Raw genomic sequence first — 22,799 nt, forward strand, 5'->3', positions numbered from 1 at the left:
TGCGTTTTTTATGCGGAAAAAAACGCATCATGTGCACAAAACATGCGGAATTCATTCTAAATGATGGGATGCTTATTGTATGCGTTTTTTTGCGGTTTTATAGCGTTTTTATCGGGGGGAAAACCGCAAAAAAACCGCAAAAAAACCGCACTGTGTGAACACAGCCTAAACTGTAGATGTGCTGCTGATAACATGATACTGTATGGTGATCTGTTAGGGATCTATTGATCGTTCTGTCTCATCATTCTTTCTCAGACGGTGGAAAGAGGCCAGGAAACAAGCGTTGAACAACTTCAGTATTGTCGATCAAACTCATTTAGCGGCCTGAACTCAGCGCTTATAAATACAACCGAAATGCTTTTGTGTGATGTGCAATATGTTGGCATTTTGGGCCCCACCCCTTCATGACCAGGGGATTTTTTGTTTTTCCGTGTTCGTTTTTCGCTCCCCTCCTTCCCAGAGCCATAACTTTTTTATTTTTCCGTCAATTTGGCCATGTGAGGGCTTATTTTTTGCGGGACAAGTTGTACTTTTGAACGACATCATTGGTTTTAGCATGTCGTGTACTAGAAAACGGGAAAAAAATTCCAAGTGCGGTGAAATTGCAAAAAAAGTGCAATCCCACATTGGTTTTTTGTTTGGCTTTTTTGCTAGGTTCACTAAATGCTAAAACTTACCTGCCATTATGATTCTCCAGGTCATTACGAGTTCATAGACACCAAACATGACTAGGTTATTTTTTATCTAAGTGGTGAAAAAAAATTCCAAACTTTGCTAAAAAAAAAAAAAAATTGCGCCATTTTCCGATACTCGTAGCGTCTCCATTTTTCGTGATCTGGGGTCGGTTGAGGGCTTATTTTTTGCGTGCCGAAATGACGTTTTTAATGATAGCATTTCGGTGCAGATACGTTCTTTTGATCGCCCGTTATTGCATTTTAATGCAATGTCGCGGCGACCAAAAAAACGTAATTCTGGCGTTTCGAGTTTTTTTCCCGCTACGCTGTTTAGCGATCAGGTTAATACTTTTTTTTATTTGATAGATCGGGCAATTCTGAGCGCGGCGATACCAAATATGCGTAGATTTGATTTTTTTTTTTATTGATTTATTTTGATTGGGGCGAAAGGGGGGTGATTTAAACTTTTATGTTTTTTTTATTTTTTTAAACTTTTTTTTTTAACTTTTGCCATGCTTCAATAGCCTCCATGGGAGGCTAGAAGCAGGCACAGCACGATCGGCTCTGCTACATAGCAGCGATCTGCTGATTGCTGCTATGTAGCAGAATTGCACGTGTGCTGTGAGCGCCGACCACAGGGTGGCGCTCACAGCGACGGGCAATCAGTAACCATAGAGGTCTCAAGGACCTCTATGGCTACAATGGAGACGCATCGCCGACCCCCGGACATGTGACGGGGGTCGGCGATGACGTCATTTCCGGCCGCCCGGCCGGAAGCGGTAGTTAAATGCCGCTGTCTGCATTTGACAGCGGCATTTAACTAGTTAATAGGTGCGGGCAGATCGCGATTCTGCCCGCGCCTATTACGGGCACATGTCAGCTGTTCAAAACAGCTGACATGTCCTGGCTTTGGTGCGGGCTCACCGCGGAGCCCTGCATCAAAGCAGGGGAGCCGGCATCGGACGGTATAGTACGTCCGATGCCGGTAAGGGGTTAAACTTTGCCTAAGGCCCCACTTTGCCTAAAACCGGCCCTGCCTACTAGTGTACAAAGATATTATACAGTCACCATGTGACAAGTGGGCCTGTGTACCTTCAAATGCCAGGGCTGAATTTTAGTCCCAGTCCGGCTCTGGTGTGTAAGAAACATCGGGCACAGTACAGTCAGCACCTCATATGTAGGATATAGTGCAGCTCTGTGACAGGACTCTGCCTGTGAGGGACTGATAGCTGCGGGGTGAAGTAACACATTGTATACGGCGTCAAGTGAGAAAGAGACATTTCTCTGGATGACCCGGAATGATTTGTACACGCTGGTGTGAACCTGCCCCTAGCGGGGTTTACAGGTCGCATTGTTTTTACACTGGTATCGCCGCTGTAGAGCAGTGGGGTCAGCAGCCGGCACTGCGGTTCCCGGACACGCGTTATGTGCGACCCCACAGTGATTCTCACACACGCATCGCTATTTATACAGCGCCCGGAATAGTCCAGTGTCACTGACTGTGTGAGCGGCTCCTCCAGCGCTACATTCCTATGGACCACAGGCGCATACCATGGCGTACTGAGGAGGGGGGGAGAGCAGTAAAGAAAAAAAGAAAAACAGAATTTTATCTACACTTGAATGTTAATCCTTCATTACTAATTGTTTTTATTTCATTTTGCAAATAGTCCTGTATCCTAAAGATTACATTTTCATACGTCGGTGTGCATCCAGCCCTCCCCCGCGTATGCTGGTGGTACAGTCCGGGACCTACCCTGTGTTCTACGGGTAGACTAGAGCAGTGGAAGATGGCTGCGGCCGAGCAGGTCAGTGGGAGCTGACTACGCGCCGGTGTGAGCGTCCGGGAGAGAGCTGCGGTGCACGGCTGCAGAGCACAGCCATGAGCAGTCTGGGGAGACAGGGCTGCATAGAGGCTGATAGGAAAGTAGTGTCTGCTGGGGAGGATGGGGCTGCTGGGGATCAGCATCACTGCTGTGTACATGTCACTGCCAGGTATAGCCAGCGCTGTGTACATGTCACTGCCAGGTATAGCCAGCACCGTGTACATGTCACTGCCAGGTATAGCCAGCGCTGTGTACATGTCACTGCCAGGTATAGCCAGCACCGTGTACATGTCACTGCCAGGTATAGCCAGCGCTGTGTACATGTCACTGCCAGGTATAGCCAGCGCTGTGTACATGTCACTGCCAGGTATAGCCAGCGCTGTGTACATGTCACTGCCACGTATAGCGAGCACCGTGTACATGTCACTGCCAGGTATAGCCAGCGCTGTGTACATGTCACTGCCAGGTATAGCCAGCACTGTGTACATGTCACTGCCAGGTATAGCCAGCGCTGTGTACATGTCACTGCCAGGTATAGCCAGCGCTGTGTACATGTCACTGCCAGGTATAGCCAGCACCGTGTACATGTCACTGCCAGGTATAGCCAGCGCTGTGTACATGTCACTGCCACGTATAGCGAGCACCGTGTACATGTCACTGCCAGGTATAGCCAGCCCCGTGTACATGTCACTGCCAGGTATAGCCAGCACCGTGTACATGTCACTGCCAGGTATAGCCAGCGCTGTGTACATGTCACTGCCAGGTATAGCCAGCACCGTGTACATGTCACTGCCAGGTATAGCCAGCGCCGTGTACATGTCACTGCCAGGTATAGCCAGCACCGTGTACATGTCACTGCCAGGTATAGCCAGCGCTGTGTACATGTCACTGCCAGGTATAGCCAGCGCTGTGTACATGTCACTGCCACGTATAGCCAGCACCGTGTACATGTCACTGCCAGGTATAGCCAGCACCGTGTACATGTCACTGCCAGGTATAGCCAGCGCTGTGTACATGTCACTGCCAGGTATAGCCAGCGCTGTGTACATGTCACTGCCAGGTATAGCCAGCACCGTGTACATGTCACTGCCAGGTATAGCCAGCCCCGTGTACATGTCACTGCCAGGTATAGTTTACCCCATGCAGCTACCGCTGTGTGCATGTCTTCTGCTGGCTGCCATGTTCCCAGTGTATGTATGGAGTCATAGGGTAAGCGCCATGTCCATCATTAGTGAGGTCAGCGCTTGCAGGCATCAATGGCGCCACAAACCTATAGGATATGCCACCTATGAGGGGAGACACCGCACATCACAAGTTACACAATGTGCATTGGAAAAGTTATGACAACTTTCCGCAGCTGCAGACTTTGCACCTGTGCATTACAGGGATCCGCGGAGGAGCTGCAGAATTCACCTTTTTCGTGGCTCTCATGAAACGCCCAGTTCAGTATATTCCCAAATAAAATGATAAAATGCAAGTTGTCTGGTATTAAACTGTTAATGAAAACGACAGCTCATCATTAGAAGAAAAAAACCCTCATAGCTCCTTAAATAAAGACAAGTTATTAGTGGTTACAAAGTGCAAGTAAAAAAAACCCCAGTAAATTACAGTAAACAAGTTTATCGCCATAATCGTACTGACCTGGAGAATTATGTTGCCTGATCAAAAAGTCGAGTATAAATAAAAATGGTATCACTGAAAACGTCATATTGTCCCTCAAAAAAACAAGCCGCCATACAGCTCCATCAGCAGAAATATAAAGTTATAGTTCCCAGAATAAAGCGATGCAAAAAGTATTTATTTTCTAGCAAATAGTTTTTATTGATAATGGTCTGGTACCCTTATAATGGCTGTATTAAAGAATACATTGACTCACACTTTATAATATCATAATGTTATTAACATTGTGGAAATTGTTCTTGGCAGCAGGGCAGTTTTAGCTTTAGTTTCTCTTTAAGAATATGATAGATATGTTGGATGTATTGTATCGTGTGCCCGAAAATGGTACCAATAAAACGTCAACTTGTCCTGCAAAAAACAATTCGTCATACGACTCTGTGAGCTGAAACATGGAAAGGTTATAGCTCTGAAAATATGGTGCTGCAAAAACTACTTGCAATAAAAAGCGTCTTTGTGTGTGACAGCAGCCGAACATAAAAAAAACGTTATGAATCTTGTATTGCTGAAATCGCACCAACCCAAAGAATAAAGTCATCTAATCTTTTATACCGCACGAGGAACGGCGTAAAACAAAACCAATTCTTCGCCTGCTGTTAATTTGTTCATTATGCCTCCCAAAGATCACAGGCTCAGCGCACATTTATTCTGCTCTGAGCGCTTACACTGGGGTTTCTGTGTAAATCTCTGAAATCCGTGTTTCAGACGGAATCCCTGGCGGAAGATTCCCTATAATGAGGCAGAAGATTGCACTATGGACGCCAAAGAACCTGTGATCCGGCGGTGGCCGTCTTTTAGGCATGCATAAAAGCACTGTTGACCACAGTCTTGTGCACCTCTGAAAAGGACACCACTGAACAGAGGCAAGACTGAATCCAGAGTAACTCCGCTGCCTTATAGTGAATGGATCCCATAGGGGTTTTATCTGAATCGCATCACTCGGATTTAGATGTGAACCCCAATGTAAGTGCTCAGCGTAGAGCGCCAGATAAATCTGATCATAAATGTTATGTAAAATGTTCCCAATAAAAGCTTCAACTCAATTCACAAAAATAGCAAGTACGCACTGACGCCTGTTATCGGAAAAATAGGGGCTTCCACGTTACTAGTACCACAAAGGCTCTGGAAAAGCGCTATGGCTCCTCACCTCCTCCCCCCAAAATAAATCCAGCAAATTCTACACACCTAAATCCAAGTGCCCCCAACTTCTGAGCCTCACAGTGCACCTAAGCCACAAGCGTTCAGGTATTTGGCATTTCTCTAGCGATGAGAGACCACCTAAATTACGGGTGCGTGTCTTGGCACAAGTTGGGCACCACAACATAAGGCCTTCTGTATGTTCTGTATGTTCTGCTCTTCTGGCACTTAGGGGCTCTGTATATGGAGTCCTCAAACTGTTCTGCGATAATTTGTTCTCCAAGAGTCAAATAGCGTTCTGTCCTACCCGAGTCTCACCGTGTGGCTAAGCAGTACTCTACAGCTACATTTGGGGTATTGCCATGTTCAGTAGAAATTGTGGGGCAAATTTTGGTTCCAGTTTTCCCCATTTCCCCATGTGACAATGAAAAAGCTAAAACAACATTTTTGTGGTAAAAATGTACCGTAGTTGTTTTATTCACAGCCCAATGTTATAAATTCTGTGACACACCTGTGGTGTCAATATGATCACTGCACCCCTAGATTAATTCATTGAGTGGTGTAGTTTGTAAAATATTCAGGTATTTGGCCTTTCTCTAGCGATGAGACCACCTAAATTACGGGTGCGTGTCTTGGCACAAGTTGGGCACCACAACATAAGGCCTTCTGTATGTTCTGCTCTTCTGGCACTTAGGGGCTCTGTATATGGAGTCCTCAAACTGTTCTGCGATAATTTGTACTCAAAGAGTCAAATAGCGTTCTGTCCTACCCGAGTCTCACCGTGTGGCTAAGCAGTACTCTACAGCTACATTTGGGGTATTGCCATGTTCCGTAGAAATTGTGGGGCAAATTTTGGTTCCAGTTTTCCCCATGTGACAATGAAAAATCTAAAACAACATTTTTGTGGTAAAAATGTACCGTAGTTGTTTTATTCACAGCCCAATGTTATAAATTCTGTGACACACCTGTGGTGTCAATATGATCACTGCACCCCTAGATTAATTCATTGAGTGGTGTAGTTTGTAAAATATGGTAACTTATGGGGGGCTCTGCTGTTCTGGCACTTCAGGGGCTCTGCGAGTGTGACCCTTTCCACTGTGCCTCAAAAGTAGTTTTTGCCCACATATGGGCTATCTGCATACTCAGGAGAAATTGAACAACAAATTTTATTACCTTTGTAAAAATTAAATATTTGGGGCTAAAGCAACATTTTTTTGGGGAAAAAATATTTTTCCATTTTCACGGCTCAAGGCTATAAAATTGTGTGAAACACCTATGGTTCAAGGTGCTCACCACACATCTAGATAAATTCCTTGAGTGATGTAGTTTACAAAAATGGGGTCACTTGTGGGGGGGTTCCACTGTTTAGGCACATGAGGTGCTCTCCAATGTGTCATGGCGTTCCATAATTTTTCCAACCAATTTTGCGCTCCAAAAATAAAGCGGTGCTCCTTCCTTTCCAAGCCCCGCCATGCACCCTGACCGTAGTTTTCCACCACATAACGGGGTATCTGTGTACTCAGGAGAAATTGCACAACAAATTGTAATGTTAATTTTCCCCTGTTATCTTTGTAAAAATGCAAAATTTGAGGCTAAATTAACATTGCTTTAATTCCTGTGAAGCACCTGAAGGATTAATAAACTTGAATGTGGTTTTGCGCACCTTGAGGAGTGCAGTTTTTAGAATGGTGTCACTTCTGGTTATTTTCTGTCACTTCAAATGTGAGATGGTCCCTAAAAACAATGATTTTGTACATTTTGTTGGAAAAATGAAAAATTATCCATTTTTAACCCTTCTAACTTCCTATCAAAAAAGTTATGTTTGAAAAATGTTGCTGATATAAAGGAGAAATGTTTGAAATAATATCTATAAACTATTTTATGTGACACAACTCTCTTGTTTAATTATATAAAAAATGATAGTTTGAAAATTGCAAAATTTTCCGCAAAGTCTCAATATTTTCACAAACGAATGTAAAAAACAATCATGGAAAAACAATCTCAGAATCACTGGGACCCATTGAAGCGTTCCAGAGTTATTACCATATAAAGTGACTGGTTAGAATTGTAAAATCTGGCCTGATCATGGGGGTGAAGGGGCAGAAAGTAAAGTTATTATTACAGTCTCCATAAAGCAAAGTAACTATAGGGGTTCATAAATTGCATGTAAGTTGCTGCCCCATTGGTGAGATGTATTCTTTGGTGATCGCTGCTTTTTAGACCTGCTGTATTAGACTTGTGCACAAGGAAGCAAATGATGGCCTTTTTTTTACCTTTTTGCACAAATGTCAAATTTGTACCTTTTAAACCCTTCACCACATTTGCTGTATATATACATCGTAGTAGGGAAGGACTTCTAGACCAATGCAGTGTATAAACACATCTTGTCATTCATGCGATCACCGTAACGAAGTGCACGGTGATCACATGATGGTGCCTGCTCTTTCTCACAGCAGAGCACATGGAGTCGCCGTCCCGGGAGGTGGCGGCGCTCTCTCCGCACAACTATGATCGCTGTAAATGGCTGTTCAATTCTGAACAGTCAATGATGGTGTTTTCAGTGTTTCAGGCATTTTTTTTTCTTTTTTGTGTGTCCTGCAGCTGCCGAGATCTGATCAGTGACCCAACTCAGTGATCAACGTCCGTGCTTGCTGTTTGGTACGCCTTTTTTTTTTTTTTTGTCCCTGTCTATTCCCCACTCACCCCTTTGCACCACCACCTGCATGCGTGCATCCTGCTGCCACCGAGCGATGATCTGCACTCAGGCTCGCTATTTTCCCAGAGTTTTTTGTCCTTATTTCCCCGCTCCTTTGCACCACCCCATGTGTGCGTCCTACAGCTGCTAATCCGCTGATCAGGCTCACACCACTGATTAGCATCTGTTCTCGCTTTTTCTTTTCCTGTCTATTTTTTTTTATCCCGTTTTTGTACCAAATCTGTCCATGTTTTCTACAGCTGTTTATCGAAGATCGCTGAAACACATCAGTGATCAGCCTCCGGTTGTTTATTTATTTATTTTTTTTAAGTGAAAAAAGAATTAAAAAAACATAGATTAGGGACAGTAAAAATATACTGTAGTAATCGGCGGCGACTACAGTATTTTTTACTGAATTGAGTCAGATTTAGTGTCCGTTGCTGGCGCTCAGTAATTTGTTGTTTACTGATGTCCATGTAGTAAGTTTGTTTATTTTACCAAATTTTTATATTTTTGTTTCTATATTCTTTTTTCTCTTCTAAATAAAAAAAAATAAGTTTACACCAATCACTTACACCCACACCTAAATAAAATTTGGCACACACACAAACACGGCATACATAAAAAAAAATGATGTCCCGCTTTTCCCAAACCCTGGAGTAGGCATACGATTTCCTTGCCTTTGACTCTGACAGTGAGCGAAAGAAACCCCACCTTCTTGTATTTTTCCTCCTCTAGTGATACCGACCTGCCAAGCTAATGCCCCAGGACAGAAACTGAACCAGCGCCCACCATGTCTGACCCTGTATGGATCTCGCCTCCCAAAAATTATGAGCCGCAGATTCCTGATTTTATGGCACAATCAGGAATCCAATTTGACACCACCGGTCTCTCAGAAATTGACTTTTTCAAAGCACTTTTCTCTGAGGATTTTGTAAATCTCATGGTGTCGAATATAAATTTGTATTCCCAGCAATTTTTATCCCATCATTTGCCAACTGAACCCCTGTAAACACCAGAAATAATGTTTTGGTGCCTGGTTTTTCACATGGGGATAGTGAAGAAGCCAGAAATTCGGCAATATTTTAGTGCTGCATGGCTATGCCCTGGACACGCTATGAGGCCATCCACAAATTTTTGTATTAGGCCGGCGTCACACTAGCGAGTTTTACGGACGTATGAGGGGCGCAGAAAATACACATTGCACACGGACCAATGATTTTCTATGGGGCAGCTCCTATCAGCCGTATTTTACGCATCCGTATTATACGGTCTTGTACGGCCGTAGAAAATCGCAGCATGCTGCGTTTGTCACCGTATTGCGCAAAAAGTACGCCAATGAAAGTCTATCGGGGGGAGAAAAATATGGATTACACACGGAGCAACAGTGTGACTTGCGAGAAATACGTAGCGGTGTTCTATAGAAAAGCCGGCAATTCAGTGCGGTGTACAGTAAAATCACACTGACAGGTTTTATTAGAATAGATAGAATAAATGTCTACACATAGTATAGGGATATATATATATATATATATATACAGTGGGGAAAAAAAGTATTTAGTCAGTCAGAAATAGTGCAAGTTCCACCACTTAAAAAATGAGAGGCATCTGTAATTTACATCATAGGTAGACCTCAACTATGGGAGACAAACTGAGAAAAAAAAATCCAGAAAATCACATTGTCTGTTTTTTTAACAATTTATTTGCATATTATGGTGGAATATAAGTATTTGGTCAGAAACAAAATTTCATCTCAATACTTTGTAATATATCCTTTGTTGGCAATGACAGAGGTCAAACGTTTTCTGTAAGTCTTCACAAGGTTGCCACACACTGTTGTTGGTATGTTGGCCCATTCCTCCATGCAGATCTCCTCTAGAGCAGTGATGTTTTTGGCTTTTCGCTTGGCAACACGGACTTTCAACTCCCTCCAAAGGTTTTCTATAGGGTTGAGATCTGGAGACTGGCTAGGCCACTCCAGGACCTTGAAATGCTTCTTACGAAGCCACTCCTTCGTTGCCCTGGCGGTGTGCTTTGGATCATTGTCATGTTGAAAGACCCAGCCACGTTTCATCTTCAATGCCCTTGCTGATGGAAGGAGGTTTGCATTCAAAATCTCACGATACATGGCCCCATTCATTTTTTCATGTACCCGGATCAGTCTTCCTGGCCCCTTTGCAGAGAAACAGCCCCAAAGCATGATGTTTTCACCACCATGCTTTACAGTAGGTATGGTGTTTGATGGATGCAACTCGGTATTCTTTTTCCTCCAAACACGACAAGTTGTGTTTCTACCAAACAGTTCCAGTTTGGTTTCATCAGACCATAGGACATTCTCCCAAAACTCCTCTGGATCATCCAAATGCTCTCTAGCAAACTTCAGACGGGCCCGGACATGTACTGGCTTAAGCAGTGGGACACGTCTGGCACTGCAGGATCTGAGTCCATGGTGGCGTAGTGTGTTACTTATGGTAGGCCTTGTTACATTGGTCCCAGCTCTCTGCAGTTCATTCACTAGGTCCCCCCGCGTGGTTCTGGGATTTTTGCTCACCGTTCTTGTGATCATTCTGACCCCACGGGTGGGATTTTGCGTGGAGCCCCAGATCGAGGGAGATTATCAGTGGTCTTGTATGTCTTCCATTTTCTAATTATTGCTCCCACTGTTGATTTCTTCACTCCAAGCTGGTTGGCTATTGCAGATTCAGTCTTCCCAGCCTGGTGCAGGGCTACAATTTTGTTTCTGGTGTCCTTTGACAGCTCTTTGGTCTTCACCATAGTGGAGTTTGGAGTCAGACTGTTTGAGGGTGTGCACAGGTGTCTTTTTATACTGATAACAAGTTTAAAGAGGTGCCATTACTACAGGTAATGAGTGGAGGAAAGAGGAGACTCTTAAAGAAGAAGTTACAGGTCTGTGAGAGCCAGAAATCTTGATTGTTTGTTTCTGACCAAATACTTATTTTCCACCATAATATGCAAATAAAATGTTAAAAAAACAGACAATGTGATTTTCTGGATTTTTTTTTCTCAGTTTGTCTCCCATAGTTAAGGTCTACCTATGATGTAAATTACAGACGCCTCTCATCTTTTTAAGTGGTGGAACTTGCACTATTACTGACTGACTAAATACTTTTTTGCCCCACTGTATATGTGTGTGTCCGTGAGACATCTACTATATAATTGTCTAAGGGTCACTTCTGTCTGTCTGTCCCGGATATTCATTGGTCGCGGCCAGCCAGTGGGCGTACACAAAAGGGCAGGGGAGGCCAGGAAGTATGCAGAGCCGGCCAGAAGCGCTGCAAAGGGGGCGGAGTCGCCATGAGGAGGGCGGAGGCGGCCGGGACCATGGATGCTGTTGGGCCTACCTCGCGAAAAAGCCAGGGATTAAATTACCGGTCGCAGCCAGCCAGTACAGGCCTGGCCAGAAGCACTACAAAGGAGGCAGTCGCCGTGAGGAAGGCGGAGCCGGCCGGGACCATGGGCGCTGTTAGGCCTAAAGCCGCCAAAAGCCGGGGACTAAATTTGCGGCCGCAGTTAGTGATGACGACCGCGGTTATTGATGACGGCTACGACAGCAGCAAACAGCGCAGCACATGCGGCGGTGGCAGCTGTGGACGGAAGGTGAGTATATACTACGTGGGCTGTGCTATATACTCTGTGGCTGTGCTATATACTCTGTGGCTGTGCTATATATTACGTGACTGGTCAATATACTACGTGACTGGGCAATATACTACGTGACTGGGCAATATACTACGTGGACATGCATATTCTAAAATACCCGATGCGTTAGAATCAGGCCACCATCTAGTGTATATATATATATATATTTCATACAGCGCTAGATAGCAGAAAAGCCGGTAATTCAATTGCCGGCTTTTGCTATCTCCTTCTCAAACCCGACATGATATGAGACATGGTTTACATACAGTAAGCCATCTCGTATCCCTTATTTTTTACATATTCCTTATTAGTAATGTTACAAGTGTATGTGTATAAAATTTGGGGGATCTAGCTGTTAAAATAAAGGGTTAAATCACGGAAAAAATTGGCGTGGGCTCCCGTGCAATTTTCTCCGCCAGAGTGGGAAAGCCAGTGACTAAAGGCAGATATTAACAGCTTAGAGAGGGACCATGGAAAAACATCTGCCCCCAGCCACCCCAGAAAAGGTACAGATGTGCCTATTCTGGCACTTAGCCTCTCTCTTCCCACTCCCATGTAGTGGTGGCATATGGGGTAATAAAGGGTTAATGTCACCTTGCTATTGTAAGGTGACATTAAGCCAGGTTAATAATGGAGAGGCGTCAATAAGACACCTATCCATTATTAATCCAATAGTAGTAAATGGTTAATAAAACACACACACATTAGGAAAAAAGTATTTTAATGAAATAGACACAGGGTGTTGTAATAGTTTATTATACTCTCAATCCAATTGAAGACCCTTGTCACCTGAAACAAAGTTAAAATAAAAAAGCAACAGTATCCCATACCTTCCGTCAGTCTTGTCCCACGCTGTAAATCCATCTGAAGGAGTTAACTAATTTTACAAGCAGGAGCCTGCTAATGCAGCCGCCCCTGCCTGTATAAACCCAGGGAATGAATGGAAAGCAGGGGAACGTAGCTACCTAGACTTGTGGTGCTGCGCCCCCTGCTGGCATAACCTCAGCAGGGGGAATTTTTCTGAATATTTTCTCACGCTCGAGTATAACTATATATATATATATATATATATATATATATATATATATATATATATATATATATATATATATATATATATATATATATATATACACGAGGGGCGATCCAAAAGTAATGATAATCGGTTATTTCTATTGCACACAGAAATTAAAATAACATGTTTTCTTCTCTCTTAGGTACCCACTAGTCCAGGAAAAAAAAATTACTTAAATAGACCACGATTCCCGGGAGCTACATTCATTTGAATATGAACTGCCGAGGAGTGAACATCAAAATGGAAAAAAACGAGCTCAGAGCTGTCATCAAATACCTCTGCTTGAAAAAAATGACTACCAAAGACATACACAGCGACTTGGTGGAAACATTGGGGGACTCTTCTCCTCCATATTCCACAGTTGCACGCTGGGCCAAGGAATTTAAGCTGGGAAGAACATCGACGGAAAATAACCATCGTGAAGGACGCCCATCCACGTCCCTCAATGAAGAAAACGTGAAAAAAGTTGAAGTTGTATTGGCAGATCGAAGAGTGACTATCAGGCATGTAGCTGAGGTCACAGGGATCTCATATAGCAGTATTCAAAGAATCCTTGCAAAAGAATTGCATATGAGAAAGGTCTCCGCGCGTTGGGTGCAAAAATGTTAACCGACGAACAAAAGAAGAAACGAGTTGACATTTCAATAGCAAATCTCGAAAAGTTCCAAGCAGACAAGGAAAATTTTTTGTCACGTTTTTTGACCATGGACGAGACCTGGATCCACCACTTTGATCCCGAAACTAAACAACAATCGATGACATGGAAACGAGCCGACGAACCGACGCCGAAGAAATTCAAAGTGTCAAGCTCAGCAGGGAAGGTTATGGCGTCCGTTTTTTGGGACGCTGAAGGAATTATTATGGTGGACTATTTGGAGAAGGGAGCCACTATTACGGGCTCCTACTACGCAGAACAAATAAGAAGATTGCGGGAGGCTATCAAGGAGAAAAGGCGCGGCAAACTGCGGGCTGGAATGTTGTTTCACCAAGATAACGCGCCGGCCCACAAAGCTGCTGTTGCCATGGCTACCATTCAAGAAGCGGGCTTTGAACTGGTGGAACACCCCCCCTATTCACCAGATCTAGCCCCCAGTGACTTCTTTCTCTTTCCTCGGCTCAAGGAACACCTCCGGGGCAAGAAATTTGACGACAATAGCGACGTGATAACCGCTGTTGGGGATTTTTTTGAGGGTCAAGATCAAGAATTTTTTCGAAGGGAATTCTAAGTTTAGAAAAGAGATGGACTAACTGTATAGACTTGTTAGGAGACTATGTAGAAAAATAAATTTATTTTTTGACTATATTCATTGTGTTTAGTATTGATTATCATTACTTTTGGATCGCCCCTCGTGTATGTGTGTATATATATATATATATATATATACCGTATATACTCGAGTATAAGCCGACCCGAGTATAAGCCGACCCCCCCTAATTTTGCCACAAAAAACTGGGAAAACTTATTGACTCGAGTATAAGCCTAGGGTGGAAATGCAGCATTTACCGGTGAATTTCAAAAATAAAAATAGATCATTATTTCCCCATAGCTGTGCCATACAGTGCTCTGCACCGTTCATATTTCCCCATAGCTGTGCCATACAGTGCTCTGCACCGTTCATTGTGCCCCATAGATGTGCCATATACGGTGCTCTGCACCGTTCACTGTGCCCCATAGATGTGCCATATACGGTGCTCTGCACCGTTCACTGTGCCCCATAGATGTGCCATATACGGTGCTCTGCACCGTTCATTGTGCCCCATAGATGTGCCATATACGGTGCTCTGCACCGTTCACTGTGCCCCATAGATGTGCCATATACGGTGCTCTGCACCGTTCACTGTGCCCCATAGATGTGCCATATACGGTGCTCTGCACCGTTCACTGTGCCCCATAGCTGTGCCCATATACGGTGCTCTGCACCGTTCACTGTGCCCCATAGATGTGCCATATACGGTGCTCTGCACCGTTCACTGTGCCCCATAGATGTGCCATATACGGTGCTCTGCACCGTTCACTGTGCCCCATAGATGCTCCACATAAATCTCTGCCGCCGCTGCTGCTGCTGCAATAAAAAATAAAACACATACTCACCTCCCTTGATTGCAGCTCCCGGCGTCTCGTTCCGGCGCCTCCATCTTCCCGGCGTCTCTGCACTGACTGATCAGGCAGAGGGCGCCGCGCACACTATATGCGTCATCGCGCCCTCTGCCTGAACAGTCAGAGCGCAGACGCCGGGAAGATGGAGGCGCCGGCCGGGAAGATGGAGCGACGCCCGGCGGCTGGAACGAGGACAGGTGAATATGCTATACTTACCTAGTCCTGGCGATCCTCGCGCTGTCCCTCTGCCTGGTCTTCGGTGCCGCAGCTTCTTTCTCTATCAGCGGTCACCGGCAGCGCTGATTAGAGGAATGAATAGGCGGCTCCACCCCTATGGGAGGTGGAGCCGCTTATTCATTTCTGTAATGAGCGGTCCCACGTGACCGCTGAAGAGGGGAAGACGCTGCAGCACAGAAGACCGTGGGACGGCAGGGACAGCGCGAGGATCGCTGGGACTAGGTAAGTATGCCTCAGCGCCCTCTCCCCCTCACCCGCCGACCCTGCCACCCACCTTGACTCGAGTATAAGCCGAGAGGGGCACTTTCAGCCCAAAATTTTGGGCTGAAAATCTCGGCTTATACTCGAGTATATGCGGTATATATATATATATATATATATATATATATATATATATATATATATATATATAGTGTTTTTAACGAATATTTGAGCCCATGGATCCATTGTATGTCCGTTTTGCAAGCCGGCAAGAAAATCTCGCTGTACGGATGCAATGCGGATTACATTACGGAGGATGACATGCGCAAAATACGCTGCCACATCCTGCCTACGGATGACATACGGATCACTATTTTGGGAACATTTCTGCCATAAAAAATGGACCGTATTTTCTTACGCCTAGTGTGACGCCGGCCTTACAGTGATAATGCACTGTCCTCGTGATTATCCCAATTTTGACAGATTTTTCAAAGTTTGGCCCGTCTACTTGAACAACAAGTTTGGTGAGGTGTAAATTCCCAAAAGGAACATCTTCGTGGATGAGTCCCTAATACATTTCAAAGGAAGGCTAAAACCTGCCCAGTAAGAGGGCCAGGTACGGAATTAAGCTGTACAAACTGTGCAAGAGTACTTCAGAGTACCACCCACAAGTTTAGGCTTTTTGAAGGGAAGGACACCCAGATTCAACCCCCTGAATGCCCCCTGCCCTGGGAGTGAGTGGGATTTTATGCACCCACTGCTGGATCAAGGTTATCACCTCAATGTAGATAACTCATACCAGCATCCCACTGTTTCAAGTCCCTCTCTGCGCGAGCTACCGCCACATGTACTGTCAGAGAGGCCTCCCTCTAATTCTAATTGGGCAGCTGCTCAGAAAGTGGGAGAGCTGACCCCAGTGTAGCGATAACATGCTGATGGTCAAGGACAAGAGGGATGTCCTTTTCTTGACTAGCATACATGGTGATGGCAGCATCCCAACCGCTGTACAAGGTACCTCTACACCGGTCCACAAATCAAACAGTGCACTGGAGTACAACTAGAACATGGGGGGAGTTGATCTCTGATCAAGTCCTCTAGCCATACATTAGAAAAGTCAAGAAGCTGACTGCACATCGTACAGTTGGCAATGGACAATGTGTTCATGGTATCACAATGTGCAGGCCAGACTGAGACCCTCCTTCAGTTCCAGGAAGTAGTGATCAAGGCCTTAATATTTGGCAGTCAGGACGGAGCGGGCCCCAGTATTTCCTGAACTGAGCGTGCCCTTGTTGTACCAGGGAAACATTTCCCGGTGAGTTCTCTCAAACTGAAGAGAGGAAGGTCGCAAAAAAAAGGCGTAAAGTGTGTTACAGAAGGAAGATAAAAAATCACACCATTTATCAGTGTGACAACTGACCTGACAAACCTGATCTGTGTATGAAAGACTGTTTCAGAATCTACCACTCATCCATGGACTAATGCATTTATTTCAGACTTACACATCTCACTTATGCCAACTTGACATACACTACATAACTCGTGTAAGCCAACCTGATGCACTGTACTAAACTCACGTATGCCACCACAATAAAAAATTCACATACTAGGAGAACACTTAGATCAATTCCAATATAGGGTCACTATAGGGTTTCCACTGTTTAGGCACATCAAAGGCTCTCCAAACGTCACATGATGCTTGCAGACTATTCCATCAAAGTCTGTCTTCTAAAACATCACTCCTTACCTTCTGAGTCCTGCCATGCGCCCAAACAGTAGTTTTCCTCCACATATTTGGTATCGGCATACTCAGAAGAAATTGCACATCTGATTTTGAGGTACATTTTCTCCTGTTACTATTGTGAAAATATAACATTTGGGGCTAAACTAGCATTTTTTGTGGAAAAATTATTTTTTTTTATTTTCACAACTCAACATTATAATTTCCTGTGAAGCCCCTGTTGGATCAAGGTGCTCATCACACATCTAGATAAATTCCTTGGGAGGTCTATTTTACAAAATGGGGACTCTTGTGGGGGGTTTCCACTGTTTAGCACATCAGGGGCTTTCCAAACGCGACAATACGCCTGCAGACCATTCCATAAAAGTCTGCATTACAAAATCTCTCCTTCCCTTCCGAACCCTGCCATGCAGTCAAACAGTAATTTTCCTCCACATATTGGATTTCTGCATACTCAGGAGAAATTGCACAACATATTTTTGGGTTAATGTTCTCCTGTTACTCTTGTGAAAATAAAAAAAATTGGGGCTATAAGATAATTTTTCTGAAAAAAGTTTTTTTTAATTGTCACAGCTCTATGTTATAAACTTCTGTGACGCATCTGGTGGTCCAGTGTGCTGACCACACATCTAGATAAGTTGAGGGGGGGGTTCCACTGTTAAGTCACATCAGGGGCTTTCCAAACATGACATTGTGTTCGCTAATTATGCCAGCAAATTTTACAAAAAGTGAAAAGTCCCTCCTTCCCTTCCAAGTCCTCCTGTGTGCCCAAACAGTGGTTTTCCCCCACATATGGAGTATTGGCATACTCGGGAGAAATTGCACAACAAATGTTGAAGTCCATTTTCTCCTGTTACCCTTGTAAAAATAAAAAAATTGGGTCTAAAGTAGTTTTTGTGAAAAAGCTGTTCATTTTTTCCTTCCACATTGCTTCGGTTCCTGGGAAGCACCTGAAGGGTTAATAAACTTCTTGGATGTGGTTTTGAGCACCTTGAGGGGTATTTTCTGCCATATAGGTTACTTCAAATGTGATGTGGACCCTAAAAAAATGGTATTGTAAATGTTGTTGTAAAATGAGAAACATTTAACCCTTCTATCTTCGTGACAGTAAAAATTGTTTCCAAAATTTTGCCAGTGTAAACATGTGGGAAATGTTATTTATTAACCCCTTAGTGACCGAGCCAAATTTTTGAAATCTGACCAGTGTCACTTTATGTGGTAATAACTCTGCAACGCTTCAACAAATCCCAGTGATTTTGAGATTGTTTTTTCGTGACACATTATACTTTATGATAATGGTAAATTTTGTTCAACATTTTTTGTGTTTATTTATAAAAAATATCAAAAATTTGAGAAAAATGTTAAAAAATTAGCAATTTTCTAAATTTGAATGATTATCCCTTTAATCCAGATAGTCATACAACAGCAAACCATTAATAAATAACATCTCCCACATGTCGGCTTTACATCAGCACCATTTGTAAAATGTTATTTTATTTTGTTAGCATTTTAGGAGGTTTAAAAATGTAGCAGCAATTTTTCATTTTTTCAAAGAAATTTACAAAATTTATTTTTTTAGGGACTTATCCATGTTTGAAGTGACTTTAGGGGTCCCATATATTGGGAAACCCACAAACGTGATACCATTTTAAAAACAGCACCCCTAAACATATTGAAAACTGCTGTCAGGTAGTTTATTAACCCTTCAGGTGCTTTACAGGAATTAATGCAAAGTGGTATGACAGAAATGAAAATGTGTATTTTTACCACCTAAATGTTGCTAACTTCTAAACAGATTACTACAGCCGTCAGACTCTAAGGCCGCTATTTGGTCATGAATGGCCATGGCAAACATCAGGACCATAAAATCATGATCTGAGGGCACCAATTGTGACAAAGAAGAAGCCCCCACACTCTGTTAACCATTTATAATGATGTAGTCACTATTGACAGCAGCATCTAAGGGGTTAAACAGATTTAGATGGTGCAAATACTGATCGTGGCTGGTACAGCAAGTTGTCAGCTATAGTGTACAACCGACAGATGCTGAATTGTCATCTGTATGGGGAGGCTATTCTCTTATATCTCAGGTCAGTTAAAAGACGTATTGGCGGTCATTAAGGGGTTAATTACTAGATGGTGGCCCGATTCTAACGCATCGGGTATTCTAGAATATGCATGTCCACGTAGTATATTGCACAGCCCACGTAGTATATTGCACAGCCCACGTAGTATATTGCACAGCCCACGTAGTATATTGCCCAGCCACTGAGTATATTGCCCCGCCACGGAGTATATTGCCCAGCCACGGAGTATATTGCCCAGCCACGGAGTATATTGCCCAGCCACGGAGTATATTGCCCAGCCACTGAGTATATTGCCCAGCCACGGAGTATATTGCCCAGCCACGTAGTATATTGCCCAGCCACGTAGTATATTGCCCAGTCACGTAGTATATTGCCCAGTCACGTAGTATATTGCCCAGTCACGTAGTATATTGCCCAGTCACGTAGTATATTGCCCAGCCACGTAGTATATTGCCCAGCCACGTAGTATATTGCCCAGCCACGTAGTATATTGCCCAGCCACGTAGTATACAGCACAGAGCCACGTAGTATATTGCCCAGTTACGTAGTATATTGCCCAGCAACGCAGTATATTGCCCAGCCACGTAGTATATTGTCCAGCCACGTAGCATATTGCCCAGCTACGTAGTATATTGCCCAGCCACGTATGTTACAGGTTAAAAAATAAACATATACTCACCTTCCGAGGGCCCCTAGTAGTTCGGTCACATGACCATGACATCATGGCAGGTCCTTCTCCCATACCATCCTTGCCACTGGAACCTGCCGCTTGCATGGAGCGGTCACCGGAGCGCTGCGAAAGGTAAGTATATAATGATTTTTTATTTTTTTTAACATTAGATGTTTTTACTATTGAGGCAGCATCAATAGTAAATACTTGGTCACACAGGGTTAATAGCGGCGGTAACGGAGTGAGTTACCTGCGGCATAACGCGGTCCGTTACCGCTGGCATTAACCCTGTGTGAGCGGTGATTGCAGGGAGTATGGAGCGGGCGCCGGGCGCTGACTGCAGGGGAGTAAGGAGGGACTAATCGGACTGTGGCCGTCGCTGATTGGTCGCGGCAGCCATGACAGGCAGCTGGCGAGACCAATCAGTGACTTGGATTCCATGACAGACAGAGGCTGCGACCAATGAGTATCCGTGGCAGACAGAAGGACAGACAGAAAGACGGAAGTGACCCTTAGACAATTATATAGTAGTAATGCTCTGGTCTGAGGACAATAATAAAAAAATTTGAAAATTGCAAAATTTTCCAAATTTTTGATTTTTTTCCACAAGTCATATTGATTAAATTCTTCTATTATCATGAAGTACAATGTGTCATGAGAAAACATTCTCAGAATCTGTGGGATCCTTTGAAGCGTTTTAGAGTTATTACCCCATAAAGTGACGCTGGTCAGAATTGAAAAATTTGCCCTGGTCATAAGGTGAAACCAGGCTCCCGGGGTGAAGGGGTTAATATCCAGAATATTATTTCACGTATATGATACAAGGAAGACGCTTTCAGAACTTTACTGGGTGATATTGTAAGAGTGTTCCTGTATTGTCGCATTGCCATGGTGTTGGCTTGCTTGGGACAGACTCATGTTGCAGTCAGACCACTCTGATGGCGGTCTGGCAAGTAACAGGTAGTTAGTATAAGCAGGTGCTTTAGACTATACAGGAAGATTGCCCCTGAAAAACGAGTTAGAAGGCCCAAATGGTTGTTCAAAAGGGATCTGTCTCCTCTGCGGACACAGTGGCTCCAGTAGTCACTTTCTCCTTCCATGTGACATTCAATCCTAAATTTCCTTTTTCAGAACTGTGCATAAGGGCTTATTCACAGTGTTTGTATGCTAAATCAGGAGTGTACCTTAAGGTACCGTCACATTTAGCGACGCTGCAGCGATCTAGACAACGATCCCGATCGCTGCAGCGTCGCTGTGTGGTCGCTGGAGAGCTGTCACACAGACAGCTCTCCAGCGACCCACTATGCGAAGTCCCCTGGTAACCAGGGTAAACATCGGGTTACTAAGCGCAGGGCCGCGCTTAGTAACCCGATGTTTACCCTGGTTACCAGCGTAAACGTAAAAAAAAAAACCAAACACTACATACTTACATTCCGGTGTCTGTCCCCCGGCGCTGTGCTTCTCTGCACTAAGCGCCGGCCGGAAAGCAGAGCACAGCGCCGGGGGACAGACACCGGAATGTAAGTATGTAGTGTTTGGTTTTTTTTTTTACATTTACACTGATAACCAGGGTAAACATCGGGTTACTAAGCGCGGCCCTGCGCTTAGTAACCCGATGTTTACCCTGGTTAGCAGTGAAGACATCGCTGAATCGGTGTCACACACGCCGATTCAGCGATGTCTGCAGGAGGTCCAGCGACGAAATAAAGTTCTGGACTTTCTGCACCAACCAACGATGTCACAGCAGGATCCTGATCGCTGCTGCCTGTCAAACTCAATGATATCGCTATCCAGGACGCTGCAATGTCACGGATCGCTGGCGATATCGTTCAGTCTGACGGTACCTTAAGAGAAAAACTGACTTGAAAGACTGACACCTGTTCTGTGTTTTGGAGACACTCCTGGTTTTGGCATACAGATCCTGATTGTGAATAAATCCTATCCACATGGAAATGTAATAATGAATTGCAAATTAGACACTACCATTCTCTTTTGTTCAGGCAGAGTTTGCTGAGTGTATATAGACGTATGCTATAGAACGAGAATGGCAATAAAGTTTTCCATTTTCTTTAGATATTTTATGCTACAAGAAAGGACCAGTGGTTTCCATTCCCAGGCAACAGCTCAGATGAGATTGCAGCACTTTAGAAATCCTTCCTTTAAATGAAATGTATGAGCAGAATTCCACCCCCCAGCAATACCTCTAGGTGGCCCGTCCATTCCTCTGTTACAATTAGCATGTCAATTGAAAAGCAATAAGGCGTAAAGACAATTTGTAGATCTGAAGCCTCCGTCGCTCCAACTCTATTCCTTGCCCAGCACCGCCTCCTTGCTTGACTCATGGTGTCTATGCTGGTGACTTCAGACAAAGGAGCCATCAGTCAAGCAGGAGGAGGTGACGCTGGGCAGGGTACAGAGCTGGAGTGACAGAGGCTTCAGATCTACAATAGCCCATCAGACTAACTTGTTTTTAACACACACAACTTGCATTTTAAAATATTATAGAATGATTATAAAATGGGAATTAAATATGTGTCATAATACAATCAATTAAATGCTATGTTTTTGTCTTAGAGCTCCAACGGACCAGTGAAGAAGTCAATGCGGGAGAAGGCAGTAGAGCGCAGAAATGTGAATAAAGAGCATAACAGTAACTTCAAAGCCGGATACATCCCCATAGATGAAGATCGCCTGCATAAAACCGGCCTGAGAGGCAGAAAGGGCAACTTGGCCATTTGTGTGATCGTCCTACTGTTTATCTTGGCTGTCATTAATTTAATTGTAAGTGCAAGCAACACTGACAGGTGATGGGTCAAGAATGATATCTGAAATTGACAAAAGCTGAGCTCAGGTTTCTGCTATTAACATTTTAAATGCCGCTGTCAATATCTAACACCAGCGGGGATCTGTGGTGTCACACCAGCGGGGATCTGCGGTGTCACACCAGCGGGGATCTGTGGTGTCACACCAACGGGGATCTGTGGTGTCACACCAGCGGGGATCTGTGGTGTCACACCAGCGGGGATC

The 22,799-nt window shown here is 44.2% G+C and overlaps 1 protein-coding gene across 2 annotated transcripts in view; it reads left to right on the top strand.

Annotated features, from left to right (window-relative positions):
• Nucleotides 1-2,438: 2,438 nt before the first annotated feature.
• The window catches only part of SGCB (sarcoglycan beta), a 35,430-nt gene continuing 15,069 nt past the window's right edge, over nucleotides 2,439-22,799 (top strand). Inside the window, exons 1-2 of one of the 2 annotated variants that reach the window (XR_011316995.1) lie at nucleotides 2,439-2,479; nucleotides 22,347-22,553. Coding sequence is in view for 1 of the 2 variants with exons in the window: in XM_069744483.1 (XP_069600584.1) it covers nucleotides 2,462-2,479; nucleotides 22,347-22,553 (225 nt within the window). In the remaining variant the exon portion in view is untranslated. The remainder of the gene's footprint in view (nucleotides 2,480-22,346; nucleotides 22,554-22,799) is intronic. The other variant, XM_069744483.1, reaches the window with a different exon arrangement.

The sequence above is a fragment of the Ranitomeya imitator genome, chromosome 1 (genome assembly GCF_032444005.1).
Source record: "Ranitomeya imitator isolate aRanImi1 chromosome 1, aRanImi1.pri, whole genome shotgun sequence".
NCBI classification, from domain to species: domain Eukaryota; kingdom Metazoa; phylum Chordata; class Amphibia; order Anura; family Dendrobatidae; genus Ranitomeya; species Ranitomeya imitator.